The sequence below is a fragment of the Gouania willdenowi genome, chromosome 24 (genome assembly GCF_900634775.1).
Source record: "Gouania willdenowi chromosome 24, fGouWil2.1, whole genome shotgun sequence".
Classification (NCBI taxonomy): domain Eukaryota; kingdom Metazoa; phylum Chordata; class Actinopteri; order Blenniiformes; family Gobiesocidae; genus Gouania; species Gouania willdenowi.
Window position 1 is genome coordinate 6,167,407 of NC_041066.1, and position 18,055 is coordinate 6,185,461.

Consider the following 18,055-nt stretch of genomic DNA (forward strand, 5'->3'; position numbering starts at 1 on the left):
AGCGTACACAAATAGAGTTCTCATTCGACACGCAGCACATCTCCAAATCCATCCCACGATTACAGCCATGATTCTGTCGCTGAATACATTTAATGTGTGACGGTTCAGGGCCAGCCAGATCTGATCTGACACACGTCTGTGATTGGCAGGGCCACACACATGAAAAACTCACACCAGGCGCACACACACACATTGATGTGCCTCACATACAGTAAATCATACAGACTACATGTGTCGAAAAAGCATTTGCACTGAAACGCACGGCGGAGGAAAAGATAGTCCACTCTTGTTATCCAAGGTAAATAAAAACTATATTATTTTGCGTGTGAGTGTGTGTGTGCACCAATAAAGAGATGTTCTTTGCATTTCTGTGACCTCTTTTTTTTCCTCTGTGTGCGTACGTGAATGTGTGTGTTGGCATTTCTGCATGTGCCGAACGTGGCTGTCAGAAAGGTGCACGCCGTCGAATGTCTGTTTAGCAACAGATGAAAGAGCAAAGTTTGACAGTACGCACGCGCACGCGCGCGCACACACACACACACACACACAGAAATGTGCAGATATGAATACAGATAATGAGTGCTGAAGCGACTTCAGTAAACCTACAACGTCAACAACATGTCAGTTGACAATAAACAAAGCAAACATTGTGATGATCACCAAACAGACACAGAAATAAAGGGAACTCACACACACAGTTTTGTATGCCGTGTGCTGGTGTGTTATTGAATATCTAAAGGATAAATAATAGACAAACAAATGAAGCTGAAAGGGAAGAGAACTGGGTCATTATGTGACTCCAGAGGAAAAACAAGAGCTGGAAACGAGTCAGTTTTTTTTTTTTTTTTTTTTTAAGATTAATCTGCTTTTTCCCCCTCCATCACTTGTCAACTGTCCTAAAAAAAAGATAGCAAATCATCAGCTGCATTATTGCATTATTTCTGTGTTTGCCACAAGCTACTTTATTATTAATCAAAAGCCTGAACCCTATTTCTTTTTACAGTTTTAGGTCAACTGTAAATGATATCATAACAAGTCTAAACAGCTTGGTGGAAACTTTGAACACACTTTCTTATCTGTGAGGAATGTTTTCCTCCGTGTGGCGTTTTATCCTTTGATTTAAAAGCATGAGAATTAAGAATATAACAGTATTGCTGTCGATTTTATTAACATTTATTTTCATCAACTGCTGCTGACACCACCGGGAAAACACCGGCACACATCTGACCTCCTCTGTGTGTCTGTGTGTGTGTGTGTCAACACCGGGGTTTCTTAAAGTTCGCCAATGCTCAGAGCTCCACTTGTCATTTTGACTCAAGTGTCTCAAAGTGGGTTTGTTTCCATATGGGTCTATATTTCAGAGCTGGACCGATGAGGCTGCAGGACTTCATGAACAGGAAGTGTGTGTCCTCATAAGTCCACTACTGGAGTGTGCTTGTGTTCATGTGTGTGACAGTAATATTGCGGGAGAGTTTTAGGCCATCGGTTGGGTGTAATGCAAGCTGGCCTGGTGATGCGTGTGTGTGTGTGTGTGTGCGTGTGTGCCAGATACGCGCTGGCGTGATGATGCACTCTGTCGCCGTGGGAACCAGAAGGCAAAGCTTTATTGGAGCTCGCTTCTGACCATATTAAAAGTGACGCGCGCGCACACAAAAATTCAAACACGCACACACAAACATCTCACACTGTTTATCTGCAAAATTAAATTGGTGAGTGCGGTTTTTTATTGTTAACTTTATGTTTTCCTACCAGATAAATATGATCTTACTCATACTTTTAATGTGGTCATCATCATTTTTCCAAAATTTGCGAATAAACAGACTAAATCGATTAAGAAAATGAGTCGATGCATCATTTAATTAGTGTAAGTAGAGCCACTGGGTCTCATTTTTACTTTTTAGCACACGCCTGTACGTCCGCTACTAAACTGTTGCCATGGTTACCCAAAAGAAGTATTGTGCAGTCAGTCGAGCGTGGCCAATCAAGCGGAGAAAGTTTAGCGGAAATAAAAAAGACAGTGAGTATTGTAAATATTCTACAATTTACAATCTAATTTACAAATCTACAATCTACAAACTTAAAATAAATAAATACATGAGACGAGCATGAAAAAAACATCAAGATATCCATTAATAACAAAAATATATACATATTTTTAAAGTGCAAGAACACAAGAATATTTTATAATTAACCCAGCTAAATTTATACTTTTTAAGTGCAATGTAAATTTTTTTTTTCCACATTTTTTCAAAAAATGCTTAGTTTTTGTATTTAGTTCTGTGCACTGCTGCTGGATGGAAGTGCTGTAGTTTAGTCTGAAATGGACAGGTAGTATCAGAGTGCTTACTGTATGTCACAGATTTTAGACGCAGGCCTTTTTTTCTTCTTTTTTTCGCTGATATTGGAGAGATTTCTATTACTAATACTGGTTTGGGACACCCCTAGTGTGTAACCAAAGTGTGGGAGTGTTACACAATAAACATTGTCATTCAACGTCAGCTTTTCATCTCAGCACCTCAACAGGAAGCATCCATTAAAAGTAGCAGAATCGACACACAGAGGTTGCATTTATTTTCTCTACAAACATGTTTACTATAAATCAAAGCAGAGCTATACTATACGTGTAACAATGCAACTAACGACGCAATGCAACAACAATGCAAATAATGCAAGTTTATTGATTAAATTTTTCATAGGAATAAAGCGACTATTACTAAATCGACGTGTTTATATTTGAGCCGCCACAGTAACGAGTGCATTAACCATTGACAGTTCTCTCTGTCATTTTAAATGTTTCAAAACACATTGTTTACATGTTAATATATGGAAAGAAATAAAACTGCATCAATATTGAAACATTTAGAAACCAATAGCAGTGAAAATAATGTAATATGCAATAATAAGGGCTTAAAAAGATTTTTGAGTCGCGCAAATCTATTGGTTATGAAAAAAGATAAAGAAGAATTAAGTTTCAACTTTATCTCATATGAATAACTGATTCAAAGTAAAAAACAAAATAATAAATAAACAAACTACTAAAAGAATTGTTCACTGTAGCCCTAACACACATGCATCATTCTCCATTTAATTATCTCTCATCAATGGCAATGATTCATAATTGATCGATCTTTATATCATTTATATCAGGTTGGTTCCTCATTTATCCTCCTGAGTTTAATCCGGATTGCACATCTTATCATGATTTTTCCAAAACAAAATGGGGGTGCCCTAACAATTGGAAGTACAGCGTAGTTATTAATGAGGCTAGAAATGATTTCCAAGCCTTTAAAGTGTGAATGATCCTGGTGCCAGATACAGTAACTGCCAATATGCTCTTCTTAAACTACACAAAAAACAACGGTAGTTTGGGGAAAAACCTGCTTTATTGATCTACCTGAGCCCACAACCATAACTACAGCAGAACGTCCAGGAATCAGCAGGTTGTTCATTTAAGTTCGTCATAATTGAAAACAGATGACCTGACATCACAAACCTGCTTTATTACAAATAAAAATCAGTCAATCTAATCTATATAGCACCTTTTATACTAATTAAAAACTTTTTACTTTTAAGATCTTCAAATATGACGCCACGATGTAAAAATACACAAAACTTTGTTTTATGGTTAACATTTTCACTTTTTTAAAAATCCATCCATCCATTAAACTCTAAGCTTCTCTGAGTTGAATTAATTATTTAGCTTTTCTTTTTCCTTAAAACATTTTATTTACAAATTGTATCTATGATGAGTGTTAAATTCTCCAGGTGTTCAAAGCTAACAGATTTAACTTGTTTCCATGTAGCAGTATTCTACATATGATGAAAATTACTGGTTTAGAAACCCTGTTTTATTATTGAATTGTTTTACTTTTTTACTTAAGTACATTTAGGAGCACTTTAAAAAAAAAAAAAAAAAAAAAAAAAACTTTTATTCAAGTGAGGGAGCCACTTCAGTACTTTTTTATTCAAGTATCTATACTTTTACTTGAGTACTGAAGAGTAGTAGGGCGACCGTGGTTCAGGTGGTAGTGGGTCGTCTTCTGATCGAGAGGTTGGGGGTTCGATCCCAGTACCTGACTATGTGTCGATATGTCCTTGGGCAAGACACTGAACCCTAAGTTGCTCCTAGTGGTCGACTAGTGCCTTGCATGGCAGTTCTGTCCCGCTGGTGTGTGAATGTGAGAGTGATTGGGTGAATGAGTTGATATGTAAAGCGCTTTGGGACTGCTTCAGTGTGGTGATAAAGCGCTATATAAATCAAGTCCATTTACCATTTAGTACTTTTTCCACCTCTGGTCCTAAGTCCGTACACATACACACACTCAAATGATCATTACCCTGAAATAAATAGTATTTAATAATGTGAAACAGTCTATAATAAATAATAAATGAATACGCTCAATCCGGTGCTATTAGTAGAACCAACGCCCCCAGCAAGGAAAGAGAGAAGGGAATGCACCTCTGGATGCACAGATGTAAAAAATGTAAAAACTTATAATATTGTAGTTTTCAAACTGCATGAAGAGTCTACTGCAATGCTATACTTTAATGCAAATAACAGGCAAAGCTAAAGCGCCACACAGAGCTGTCACCACACCTATCAACTATAGCCTGACATGCATCTTCACCTATATAATGTCGCACTCAGGTGTGACATATTTGTCTCCTTCCCCCCAAAAAAGTGAACCTTTAACAATCATCAAACATGTCTATTTATGCATGTTTTTTACTGTCCTGAAGGAAGAGGAAAACACTTGAGAATTGGTTGGAAATCCCATGTTCCCTGTGACGCTCCCCTGACACACCTCTGTCTACAAAACATGCCTCTCTTCTCTGGTTTTGACAGCCACGGCACACAAATGGCACATTGTTGTCACCTGCGTGTTATAAATACCAAGAAACTGAAGAAGCTTGGAGTCTCTGCCCTGGAGCCATCTCACATCCCCACGAGACTATTTTTCAGGCTTTAAAACGTCCCAACCCCAAATATTAGCAAACAAGCAAAAAAGTCATATTTGAACGTGTTTACATTCCTCTCCCTCACCTGTCAAACACATCATTCCTCCTACATGAAATATTTAGAGTATAAATATTAGCCATGCAGCTGCGTCCTGCAGGAGCGTCAAATCTCCAACACGCACACTTTTCAAATAGGAGAAATAAACGCACTGCCTGCTTCTTTGATTTCCTTTCTGCCTCTCATCTCCCATCTGATATTTCTAATAAATAAACATGAGTTTCCACTTCCTCCACGTTCACACACGCAGGCCTCATTCTTTTAAAGTGATGTCTCTCCTACAGACACAACCCAGATCAATATTCATAATGGGAAGTATCCCCAAAGCCCCAGTCGGATCTTCTCACACATAGAGTGTGTGTGTTTGTGTGGATTGGATCTATTCATGCTTGGACACGAGTCTCCTGCTGTGCACATTCTTCATGTCTTTCTGCTCTTTGATTTCATACATATATAAAAGAATACAAATAAACATCAGCCACTTATGTATTATTATTATTAAATCAGCAAAGTCTTGCAGAATGAAGGAGGAGGACCATCAGATCCTTTTGACCAGGGTCAATTACATCTTCAATTATCCATGATCAATTACAACTAAATTCCAATTACATTGACCTGCTTTTTCCCCCCAATTACAATTATTATTTTTCTCTGAAATCAAATACAATTACCTTCTCAATTACTAAAGTTCTAAATCAATGATCACAAATACTGAGGCTTTTAAAAATAACTTAAAGTTCCTCGTGTTAGCTTTCTGTTTCATCTCCTCTGATAACGCAGGGCCGTCAAACTCATTTTAGCTCAGGGGCCAAATACGGAGAAGTTCATCTTAACTGAGCTGCAGATTTTAGATAGGAAAATTAGTAATTTAATCATTATCATGCTTTAGTTTGCACTTCTACATATAAATAAATGATAAAATATGTACAGCACTGATAATATCAAAGCAATAAGTGACAGATATCAGTCCCTGAAGGATCTTCACTTTGAACTTATTTGATTTTGGGGTCAATTTTTATGTACATTTGGGACCATTTTGTGAAATAATTTGAAGAAAATTTCAGAATTTATGAAAGTTCTTTTAGCAATTGAGATTAAAAATGATGTTGAAATGCTAATATTGTGAACTTTCACTGAATTTGTATATTATTTTGGAGATATGTACAACTGAGTTAGTTGGTAATTTACACAGTGATTCATGGTTTCTCTGACTTCTTTGCTTTTCTGCTGCGGGCCGAATTGGATGCTCTAAAGCAGTGGTTCCCAATCTTTTTTGTGCTGTGTACCCCCTTTGCATTTTTGTCAAATCATGTGTACCCCTTCTCCATATCATAAGCACTGTCTCCATCATTTCAATAATAATTTTAATCAAAATTTTAAATATGATTTTCCATTTATGGAAGAGCGGGTTCTCCTAAACCACTAAATGTGCCTCCAACATTGGTTGTCTGAGGCTTAACCTACAAATTCAAAACAATTAATGTAACTTAAAGTTGAAATTATAAAAAAAAGAAGAAAAAAAAATACCAATCCAACTTTTATGTAGATACTTCAATAGTAAATAATTACGGTGTCCTTTGTAAAATGTAGCTAATTATTGTCTCCTATTGTCAGAAGTGATAAAATGCCCTCTACAGCTTAAAATAATCCTGTTTCCTGCGTGGTGGAAAGCCCTGGACATAACAAATGTTCAATTAAAAACTAACATGCTGTCTCCAATCTGGCACAACCCTGACTTTAGAAACAAAAAAACACCACTCTATCTAAAAACATGGGAAGATAGCGGAATTATTCATCTCCAAGACCTCTTTGAAAATGATAAGCTCAGGACATATAACAATCTAACCCAAGCATTCGATATAAATAAAAGCAACTTTCTACAGTACTTACAAGTAACAGAGACAATAAAGAAAACTACTCCACTAGACTTAACTACTTTACAACCTCCAGAACTGGCTATATATATGAAAAAAATTTCAACAAAATCAAAAAAACTCTCAAAAATATACAGAGCGCTCTCGAACACTAACTGTAATTACTTACCAATCGCGAAGTGGGAGGCTGAACTCTCAATCACCCCGAGCACTGATTTCTGGACAGAAATTTGTTGTAATACTTTTAAGATGACAAAAAACACAAACCTTCAGCTAATTCAATACAAGGTCCTCCACATATCCCACATTACCCAACAAAAAATGCATAAAATGGGCTTCTCAGCAACAGACATCTGCTCTCAGTGCACCCAGAATACAGCGGATTCCTATCTACATGCCTTATGGCTTTGCCCCCCAGTTCAACACTTTTGGATTCTAATCACTGAAAAACTGTCCTCCATTTTGGACTGCAGGATTCCTTTATCTCCAAATCTTTGTTTGATTGGAGACCTGACAATGCTTCAACTTCCAGCAAACCAATCACAATCAATCCTTGCGGCACTAGCCATAGCAAAAAAAACAATATTACTAAATTGGAAAGACAAAAAATCCTTAAACATAAACCAATGGCAAAATCTCCTCACAGAATTTATTTCCATGGAAAAGATGTCTGCTCTCAGAAAACAAAAAAAAACAATGTGCTTTGAGGAGCGTTGGACTCCTTTTTTAATTGCATTAAATCTAAATTTTTAAAAGCCTGATGATCTGGCCTGCAAGCGACTGCCAGCACCACTCTTTACTAACACACTAGCCCAACTGTAGGCCTGGGCCGCCTTGGGCCTCTGGGGTGGTCTTGGCCGGGATGGCTGGGGTGGGTTGCCGGGGTGTCTTGTTGCCTCGGCACGGGTGTGCATTCCTTCTGGGTGTTCACGAGGTCCCGGGGCTGTTTGATTTGGCGCTGTTGCCCCTTGCATACGCATCTGGTTGGTCTCTGGGGCTGGGGCCCTGCGTGCTCCCCTGCCGCTCCTTCCTCCTGCTCCCTGTCCCCCTGTCTCGTCCTCCCCCCCTCCTCCTCCTTTGCTCTTGCGCCCGCCATCCTGTTGGGTTGGGTGTGGGGGGCTCCCGTTGGTCTGGGGCACTGGTGGGGGGGCTGTGGCTCCCGCTTGGGGGGCGGGCGGTGTTGTACCGGGTGGGTTGGCTGGGGGGTGGTCTCGTTGGGGGGCCTGGGGTGGTGGGGTCCTTGGCTCCGGTCCGGGGGGATCCGGGGTGGGGGTAGCTTTGGGGGTGGCTGCTGCCCGGGGTCGGCGATTGCCTCCTGGGTCGCTGGGTGGCGGGGTGTGGCTGTGGGTTGCTCCGTCGGCCCTTGCGGGTCCTCGGCTTGGCTCCCTAGGGCGCGCCCTTGCCAGGGATGTCGCTTGCGCGACGAGCCAGGCTGGGGCCCCCTCCGGGGCTTTTGTTTGGCCGCAATGGTTGGGGTGTGGCCGTTACGGCTAGGGGTGTGGGGTGGGGGGTGCTATGGGGCCTCCCCGGGGGTCGTGTTGGGTGGGTGTGCGGGGGCGCGGCGCGTGGCTCTTGGCCTGGTGGATCCGCGTCGGGATTGGCTGGTCTGCTGGCTGGGTGCACCGGGCGCCGTGGGCGCCATTCCGGGGCGGGGGCGTCCCGGGGGTGGATCCGTGGTCTGGGTGTCCGGGGGCGTGCTCTCCTGTCATCTGCCCGGGGACCGGCCGCGGCGCGTGGCGGCGCTGCGCAGCCTTGGGCGGGGCGGGGCTGGTGGCCTGGGGCCCGCTGTCGTCCATTGGGGAATGGAGAGGCACCATAACAGGGTGGTGGGTTGGTTCACATATTTGGGCCTCTCCGGTGGGGGCCTGGCTCCTCTGTTGGTGGCTGGGCCACTGCTTAGAGTAAAAATACATCAGGATGGTGCGGTCGGGCGTGGCGGTGGGTCTCGGGGGGGCTTTGCTGGGGTCTCTCCTTGCGGGGTCTTTCCGGGCGGTGTCGGCCTGGTGGGGCGTGGGGGTGCTTCCTCCCCTTGGGTGTGGCTGGGTGCTTGTTTCGTCTCCTGGTGGCCTTGGGGGCGGGCCCCGCGGTGTGCGGGCCCGGGGCGGCCTGCCTCGCCGGTTTGGGGGGTGGGTGTGCTGGGGGGTGCTGGTGTCCTCGCCGGGGTTGGGGCGGGGTTGCTTGGCGCCTCGGGGTGATGCTGTTTACTGGGGGGCGGCGCTAGCTGTTCCGGTGGTGGAGGTTGCTGTCGGCCGCCTGGTGGGTCTATCCTGCCGTTTGCGGACTGGTGGGTGGGTCCGGGGCATCTTTGGCTGGGGGCTGCTGTCCCGCACTTGATGTGTGCCATTGGGGTGCCTCCGTCCCCGCGGTGGGGATCGCCGGTTGCTCGCGGGCCGGCGGGGGGCGCTGCTCCGTGGCTGGCGCTGTCCGGGGGGCGGCGGGCCCTGGGCTGCTGGCCGTGGGCTGTCCGGGGCTGTGCGGTCCTGCTGGGCCGTGGCCGGGTCCCGGGCGGGGGTGGGGGATGCGTCCCGGGGGGCTTGGCCCGGGGGCTTGCCCTTGGGGGGTCCTGGTCCCGGGGGGTGCTCCTGGGGCCCGGGGTGCTTGGCCTGCTGGCCGGGCCGGTCCTGGCGGGGGTCTTTCGGGGCGGGTGGCGCGTGCCGCGCCCTTGCGTACCTACTGGTACGGCCCCTGCTTGGGCAGTGCCCCGTGAGGTAGGGTGTCGGGGGCCGGAATAGGGGGCCACATCCCGGCGGGGCGGTCTGGCTTGGCCCTTGGAGGGGGCCCTGGCTTTAAAAAAAAAAAAACTGGGGGTTGGGGGTGGGATCGGTGGCGTGGTGCGCTGGGTCCTTGGCTCCTTGGGGCTTTCCCGGGTGTGTATGGGGGGGCGATGGCTGCCTCTCGGCTTGGGATCTTGGGGGCGTTCGGGGGACTGCTTGGCCGTGGGGTGGTCGCCGGGGGCCCTTAGGCTGCCTGCTCTTGCTGCTGGCCTGACTGCTTCTTCGGGCCCGGGGGCGGCTCTTGGGTTTTGCAGTGGCGGTACTTAGAAATACATTTGTCATGGATGCACTGGCCTTGGGCTGTGGGATAACACTCATACTGGGCTCAACCTTAGACACGTTGTTCCCAAATACCTGTTTTATGGAATTTCCACTCACCTCTTCCTCTGTTCACAGCCACCACCATTATTCCTAAACCACACACTGGTCACCAAACTGGCTTGACAACACAACAATAAACACAATATACACAACCACAATTTCACATCGCATCACTTAAAACTATTCCCCACCCATTCCATATCCTATCTTGTATCCCTCTTCCCTGTTAACTTCCCCACCCCCCTCCAACCCCTCACCTTGGTGTAACACTGCCCTCTCTTTTTTACATCCTCCCTTTAATAAAGTATTTCTTACCCTTCCCTAGGGAGGGCTGGTGACGGTCACAATTATGCAATGAAATAAATAAATTTATTTAATTGCAATAATAAAATATGCATTGCTGTCAAAAGATTGCACTTCTTGTAGTGTTAACCTTCGACAGCATGTGCAGACAAGGTAAAAAAAATAAATAAATAAATAAATAAATAAATAAATAAATAAAATAATCCTGTTTCAATAAACTACAAGAAAATACAGTATTTTATTGAGAAATAGCACCGTTAGCCTAAAAAGGAACTGGGAACATTTCCCGATTATTTTTAAATTAATTGTTAAATCTTTCCGAGTACCCCCTGCACACTGCTCTAAATGGTCGAATTTGGCCCCCGGGCCTTGAGTTTGACACGTGTGTGATAATGGGTCAGTTTTGACCCATGTCTTAAATCGGCTGTAAAATACACAAAAAACGTTTTATCTATCATCTCATTTCTCAGCTGTTGGTTTCATCTTCAGGTTTCCTAATCCATGAAAATATTGGTCTTAATGTTGTTGGTGTGGGCACCCTTTTTTCTGTCAGTATACTCATAGATTTAAATGCTCTTCTAAATATTCAAATGAACCTCCAGAGAACTGAGAGGTAAATTTGATATCAAACATACTTTAATAATGGTTAACTATGGAGGCCTATGTGTAAGCCATAGAACTGTAACATGGTTCCCCAGTGTTGCATTTAATTACATCGTAAAAGACAAAATTTCAAGTACGATTACAACAGCAACATTTTTTTTTTTTAATTATAATTTAATCATAATTGTAATTAATGACCAATTACAATCATAATTGACTCCGGCATTGCTTTTGACCAATGTCTGTGTTCCTTGTGGCGGTGCTGAAGTCATGTGACGCAGAGAGTTGAACTCTAGCCCTAGACTGCATCAGGGCTCCATTATGGGATACGCAACATCCAATATTCATATTCACACTGCTCACTTCTGCTTTGATTCCTCATTTCTTCTCCTCTGCCATCTCTGATGCAGAATAATAAACACTCGGCTGTTTACATATGCACACTCCTGACTCCGATATGGATATTCTTTGGATAATGAGCTGACTATTCTCATTTAACTTCCCTCAGCTCTCACTGCACTCTGCTTTAGCATCGCAAACCACCCCCCACTCCACACCCTCATACTTCCATTGCTCTTCTATCACTCCTCTCCTCTCCTCTCTCTCTCTAGGAGATGAATTGAATATGTAAGCTATTGGATGTGAATGAATAGAGGATCCCATCTCAAACACACATTGGTGACACCTTATCAACCACACGTCAGATGCATATGACAGCTGCGCTCAGTGTACAGCTGACGCGCGTGTGCATGCACGCTCAAACACGTGCACAGCAGCAGCTCATTACTTATTGTGTTAGTGATTCACATATTTATATCAGTGCAACAGGAGAGCAGAGTTCAATTGAAGATTAAGTTTTTAAATGGAAATCTAGTGAAAATGGAAAAAAAAATCATGGTGGAAATTTCCCAAAAAATGAATGAATTTCTCTTTTTCACAAGATACAACATTTGAGAGTTCATTGTGATTCATGAAGCTCTAATTAAATTGAGGTGAATCAAAAAAAAAAAAAATGTAAATAAAAAATAATTATTGCCTTTTTGATGTTTTGAATTCAATAAATTTCACAGTGTCTGTTTTCCATTTTATTTCATTGCCTATTATTTAAAACGTATTTAATTTAATCTAGCCACAAAAGCTATCAACGTTTTTTAATTCGGAATTAATTATTCAGAATTAAATAATTCAGAAGTGTTCTGCTTCGTGTTTACATAGAAATAGTAATTCCAAATTGAGGTTTAAATGAAAAAAACAGGTTTATTCAGCTTTATTCAATTCTGCTTTAGGTCTGAGGGTTTGGGAGGATTCTGATTGAACAGGGGGCGAATGTGAGATATTCACGTTTAGCGGAAAAAACATACAACAAACCTTTTCTTTTCAGCTTCAACATAGAAGACCACATAATAATAACTGTTTTCACTTTTATTTTGACTGAAGTTTTGAAGCAGGAATTGAGTGTTTAAAGAGGATTTAACTTTTATTCTGAATTAAAGGGGAATTAAAGCTCCCATGTAAACGTGGCCAATGTGTTCTATTTGATCAATACGAGTGTGTGAGTGAGGCATGCACTTTGTTATTTATTCATCTATTCAAACTAACATTCAGAGGACAACCATTCATCCTTGTCTTTCTAATCATGTGATCATTGGTTGTTGTAATATCTTGTATTGATGATGAACTTGTAGGTTTCTCTTGGTTCTCACTGGGAGTGCCTGATTCAATAAAGGACAAACAGGATAAATAAAAGCGTTTGATGATGATGATGATGATGATGGTGCATGAGCACTGCCCTGGCCTGGTTATTGAGTGTAGGCTGTGAACCTTGGCTGTAGACGGTCACAGCTCACACGTCCCGGGGCAGTGGAGCAATTGACCATTGACCCGATGTCTTTGAAGTCTCTCTGAAATGACTCTGTAAATCTTCCCAGTCCGACGCGGGTCAAACGCATTCTCGATGGAGGCTCTTTCGAAGCTTTTCACAACAATATGCTCAAAATGAAACTTTGAGTAAACTACATTTTACATTTGCTTACATTTTACCCTCTTAAGAACAAATTAATTTGATCACACGTGCATAATCAATAGTGTTGTCTTGGCATGTACTTGACAGGAATCAACATTCTCAGGGACAGTAAATGGGTCAGGGGCTGTTTACTAATGCAAGATGGGCCTGTGAGCAGAATTGTATCACTTGTTAAAGTAGAAACATTGTGGGGCCTAATGAAACACTTTATTTCGGTTTGAAAAACTAAAATAAAATCATTTAATACATAATAATTTATTAGACAGCAACTAAAAAGGGAATAGGCTGAAGCCCAGTGGCTTATCAGATGTTAACAATGTTTTAATTAAAGATAGACGCCATGTCATGGAAGATTCCATACATTTTTGATGATTATACTGATTCTGGATCAGTTTAAAAATTTAGAAAAAAATCCCTAACTCTCATCATTGGCAAAATTTCAAGATTTTTCTGTATATTTTGGCCAGTTATTGACTGATCTTTATGTCAAATTGATTAATCAAATGCCCCACCAAGTTTCATCCGCATTGGATCCAGATTGCACAATTCATTGCGATTTTTTTGGTGCCTATACATTTGGATCTATTGTATTGTTTTTAATGGAGATATATATTTCTTCCAAGCCTTTAAAGTGTGAATGATCATGGTACCATGATCAGGATCACTGATCCAGATAACTGCCAACATCAGGCAAAGAGGAGACTGACGCTTGGCGGAGGTTTGGCTCTTGTTAATACATTTTTCATTATTATTTTTTAAAAATATTTATTGACAAAAGCAACAAGATTTTTCAAAGAGCGTAAACTCAAGGAGGGACAATGGAAATGACAGCGAATAAACAACACAACATTCACAATGTGTTATAAACATTTTTAAAAAACGTACCTCTGACAATAAGACCGGCAAAGTTGGACACCCCAGAGCCGCGCTCTGATTGGGTGATGCAGCGGTAGAGATCCTGGTCCTGATTGGTCACCTCCTTCAAATGGAAGGATGCAGCAAAGCGTCTGTGGTTGATGTTTTTAGTGAGAGCCACAGGAATGTCTTCTCCGTTTCTCCTCTGAATCACAAACCAAAGGCAACAGAGTGACGAGGTGCAGCAGGGGTTAACTGCCTTGCTCAAGGTCATGAGTCAGCAGTGGAAATTTCACACACACACGCACGGACACACATTTGTTCCCTCCTCTGCCTCACTGACAGCAGGTCTGAAGGTCGTGACTACAATGGAGCCGTAATGAAATCAGCGGCTATTAAACTCTTAATCATGTTAGCTGCTAGATGTATGGCCTGGAGTCACACTGTGCCCGTGTGTGTGTGCGCCTTCATTGAACTCTCTCTTTGTCTGTGTGTGGATGACACTTTATAATTGGACACACCAGTCCTGAGGCACCTCTCTCTCATATCTCTGGATTTCCTGTTTTTCAGATTAAAGCTGTATATTTATTATGTTACTTTTTTTTTTTTTTTTTAATCCCCAGTGCGTGTTAATAAATCTTAAAATAAATGCACTAAAATTAGCCAGAACTGACTCTTTTCCAATGTATATTCACTTGCATAAATAGCAGAATGACTGTGGGGGCTAGAAGTATTGAAATAAGAGGTTATTTGAAGGTTTTTTTCTCTGTACATTTAGAATTGATTTGAATTATAAATACGCCTTAATCCCATAACGGCACATATCCAAATGATTTGCATTCATGCGTGTGTGTGTGTGTGTGTGTGTGTGTGTGTGTGTGTGTGTGTGTGTGTGTGTGTGTGTGTGTGAGAGAGCAAGGCCGTACCTGCAGCCAGAGTTTATTGCTGGAGGTGTCTCTTCCTGTGGCGATGCACTGGAATGTAGCGTTTTGTCCAGCGTTCACTTCCACATCACCGAGGCGAAGGAAATGAGGAGATTTATCTGCAGGGGGTCAAATGATTTAAGGAAATCAGATTAGGATTAAAACATTATGATGGTCTTTTATTGTTAAAAGTACACATTTTTATTACGTTTTGCTGCTGAAAAAAAAACTGTAAACAGATTGGGCACATCACGCCCCGGAGGAATATGTTCATTTTTATTACAATTATATTTTCGTGGCACTGAAAAATATCAAAGCACAGCGGAGGATTGCCATAGGGAGGTATGATCAATGTCATAATGTTTAATTCACAAAGCATCCGACTCCTAACTATGAGAAATGAATCCAACCGTTGGACCTCGAGATGCAATTCAGCTGTACCATTTTTATTCTGGGGGAAGTGATTGCGATCATAGTGTGTGTGGAGGAAAACACACACACACACACGCTTGTGTGTCCACATATGCAGCTGTGTGGATGAATGGTGCCACTGTGGAGTACTAATTCCTCCTTTCTATCAGCAAAGCTGGTGCTATGCCTTTAAAAAGAACCAGGGATCCTCACTGTTGGCTCTTCAAGAGCTCAGGTACCAACCAGAGGTGAGAGTAATGGATTATATGTACTCACTCTTGTAAAAGAAGTTTTTCAATCTCAATGAGTTTTTTTCCTGGTGAAATAAAGAATATTGATTGATTGACTCACGTTACTGTAATTGAGATGCTTTTATGGGTACCTGTACTTTTCATACAGTATATTATTCAATCAGTCATTTTACCTGTACATACGTACATTTTAAAAGAAGTAATTTTTTACATCTCTACACCCAACAGTTACTGAGCAAAATATATTCTTTTGTTTTATAATGATCAGCCGACATTGTGAAACTACAAAAAAATAAAATGACAAGACAACAATCAAATGCATCACACCAAAGCCGACCAATCAGATTAAACGTAATGTACGGCACCAAAACAGCATTTTTTTCCCCCTCAGTTTTAGAGTTCATAAAACTAAGAGTGTGATAATTTATTTTGTTCTGAATTGAATTCATTGGTGTTAATTAATTTAAAAAAATTGTACATTTTGACAAATATTGTATTTTATACAGATGCTTTTGTGGAAAATAAATGAAGTTCTAATTGTGCAAGATTTAATCTCTTCCTTTTTAAGTTTATACATGAGATGTTTACTGTATGCAAGAGAACCGTGGCAAGATTTATTACCAAAAATGAATGTGGCCGGTAAACTAACTAGTAACTTTTAATTAATTGAGGTACTTTTTACTTGTACTTAAGTATTTTATGTATGACTTACTTGTACTTGAGTACAATTTCCATCAAGGAACAGTACTTCTACTTGAGAACCTCTGGTACCCACATAGAGTCGTATCAATGCTTTCTGACACATAAAAGGACGTCCCAGCCTGTGCTGCAGGACGGTTCATTTCTATGACTTATAATCAATAGAAACCATTAAGAAACAGAAAAGCCGTGAAAGGTTTCAGTGCCCTGACGAGATAGATGACCAACAGGGGTTGTAATAGCTTCCTTTTGGACGTGAGGACCCCTCTAGGAACAGGTCCAGTGCTTTAGATTAACCGACCTCCTGTGATAGCATGATGAGTTGGTCGTCCAAACTTTTTGTATTGCTGCGAGCAGTAAGGAAACGCTGGCGCAATGGAGACCTGAGACGTAATGAGAATTTCAAATGGATCGCAGCCCTCGTCTCTTTCCTGTCGGGCCAGAGACAAGACAGCTACTGTTCGCTGTCTCTCTCTGTGTGTTTGTGTGTGTGTTTGTGAGGGAGAGAAAATGCTGAGTGGTCTAAATCTCTGCTCTCCATGATTGCTCTAATACTGTCCCATTTCCCGCTTCACTCCGTCCGATCTCTTCTTCTTCCCTCAAATTTCTGCTGCTCTTCTTTTTTCCTCCCCAGCTTCCTTCCTCCCACTGCTGCCCGTCTATCCTGTGTCACCTTCCCACTAATCTGCCCGCCCGACTGCAACAGAACCCCATCCCAGGTACAGTCTAATTAGTGGCCACCGCTATCAGTGTCTCTCCAGCCAGCTAAGACTAATTGCTGGCAAGCTAATGACTCACCGCATGGATAGCTGAGCACCTGAATGTCGTCAATAGCAATGAAGCCGGCTTTGCTGTCCGAAACCTCTGCCTCGAATATGACCTGTGGGAAGAGAGACGGAAGATTAGTGGCTTCAACGTGCTAATCTCCTAGCGGCCTTTCAGCTATCTCATTCCTCAAAGACTCAGACTGATGCTAGAATGTTGAAAAGCACTTAATAGAAAAGTTCCCAGTGGTACTGTAAACACTCCATATGACTTTACACAATACAAAAAAGTGTTGGATGTTTTAATTTAGGGTGTCATGATCGGACATTTACATCAGATATCGACCCAATATCAGCAAAAACTGAGTGTCGGATTATATGGACCTGCATCTAAAATCTCCCATTGCATAATTTGTTTTTATTGGATTCATTGAGATTATTTTTACAGGTTAATGTTAATGTTTCATTCTATTTAATTGTACAGTATGGTTATGTTTAACAAGTGTCTATTACACATTTAAACTATCTCTCTAATAAATCAAGGAAGTTTGTGGAGTGAATTTCTAACCCTAACCTGAAACTTTTTTGACTGCTTGCAAATAGGTTGAGTGTGTACATGTAATATTTTGGAGTTTGCAAAACGTTTATTTTAATTTTATTTAGCCCAGACAGCACATTCATGGTTCCCCAGAATTGAAACATATTCAGCTTTTGACCTCAGTGTGAGGTAGCACTAGTGCACCAATCGGTTAATTTACAACCTCTAATAATCAGTAAAATAAGACCCTCCTCCAGTCCACAAAAGAAGGACAATATTAAAAATGTTTTTGTACTGCTAAAACTTATTTAAATGTGTTGCAAATTTTTATTTTCATTTTGTTTTGAGATTACGGCTCCCAATTTCGATCGTGTCGTGGTACTTCCGGGTCCATTTTTTTTCTCTCAAGTATACAAAATGACTCCAGAATCACTACAATGGCCACAAAAAACAATAATTATACAAAAAATGCACAAAAACACAACATAAAAATACAAAAATACAAATGACTCCAAAAAACATACATGACAGAAAAATACGCCAAAAAAATGTATATATAAAAATTAGTAAAAAAACAACAAACATATTATGTACATGTCACATAGAATTAAACCAGGTAAATCACACACGCTATGTTACTTTGCACCCACAAATATAATCCTTTATAACACTACAAAGTATAGAGTATGTACACCTCTT

General features: G+C 41.6%; 1 protein-coding gene across 22 annotated transcripts in view; it reads right to left on the reverse strand.

Annotated features, from left to right (window-relative positions):
- ptprk (protein tyrosine phosphatase receptor type K) overlaps positions 1-18,055 on the reverse strand; it is a 160,044-nt gene that overhangs the window by 63,516 nt on the left and 78,473 nt on the right. For all 22 annotated transcript variants that reach the window (XM_028440413.1, XM_028440429.1, XM_028440428.1 and 19 more), the window contains 3 exons: positions 16,853-16,934; positions 14,697-14,812; positions 13,801-13,975 (listed from right to left, as the gene is read on the reverse strand). In XM_028440413.1, coding sequence (XP_028296214.1) covers positions 13,801-13,975; positions 14,697-14,812; positions 16,853-16,934 — 373 coding nt within the window. The remainder of the gene's footprint in view (positions 1-13,800; positions 13,976-14,696; positions 14,813-16,852; positions 16,935-18,055) is intronic.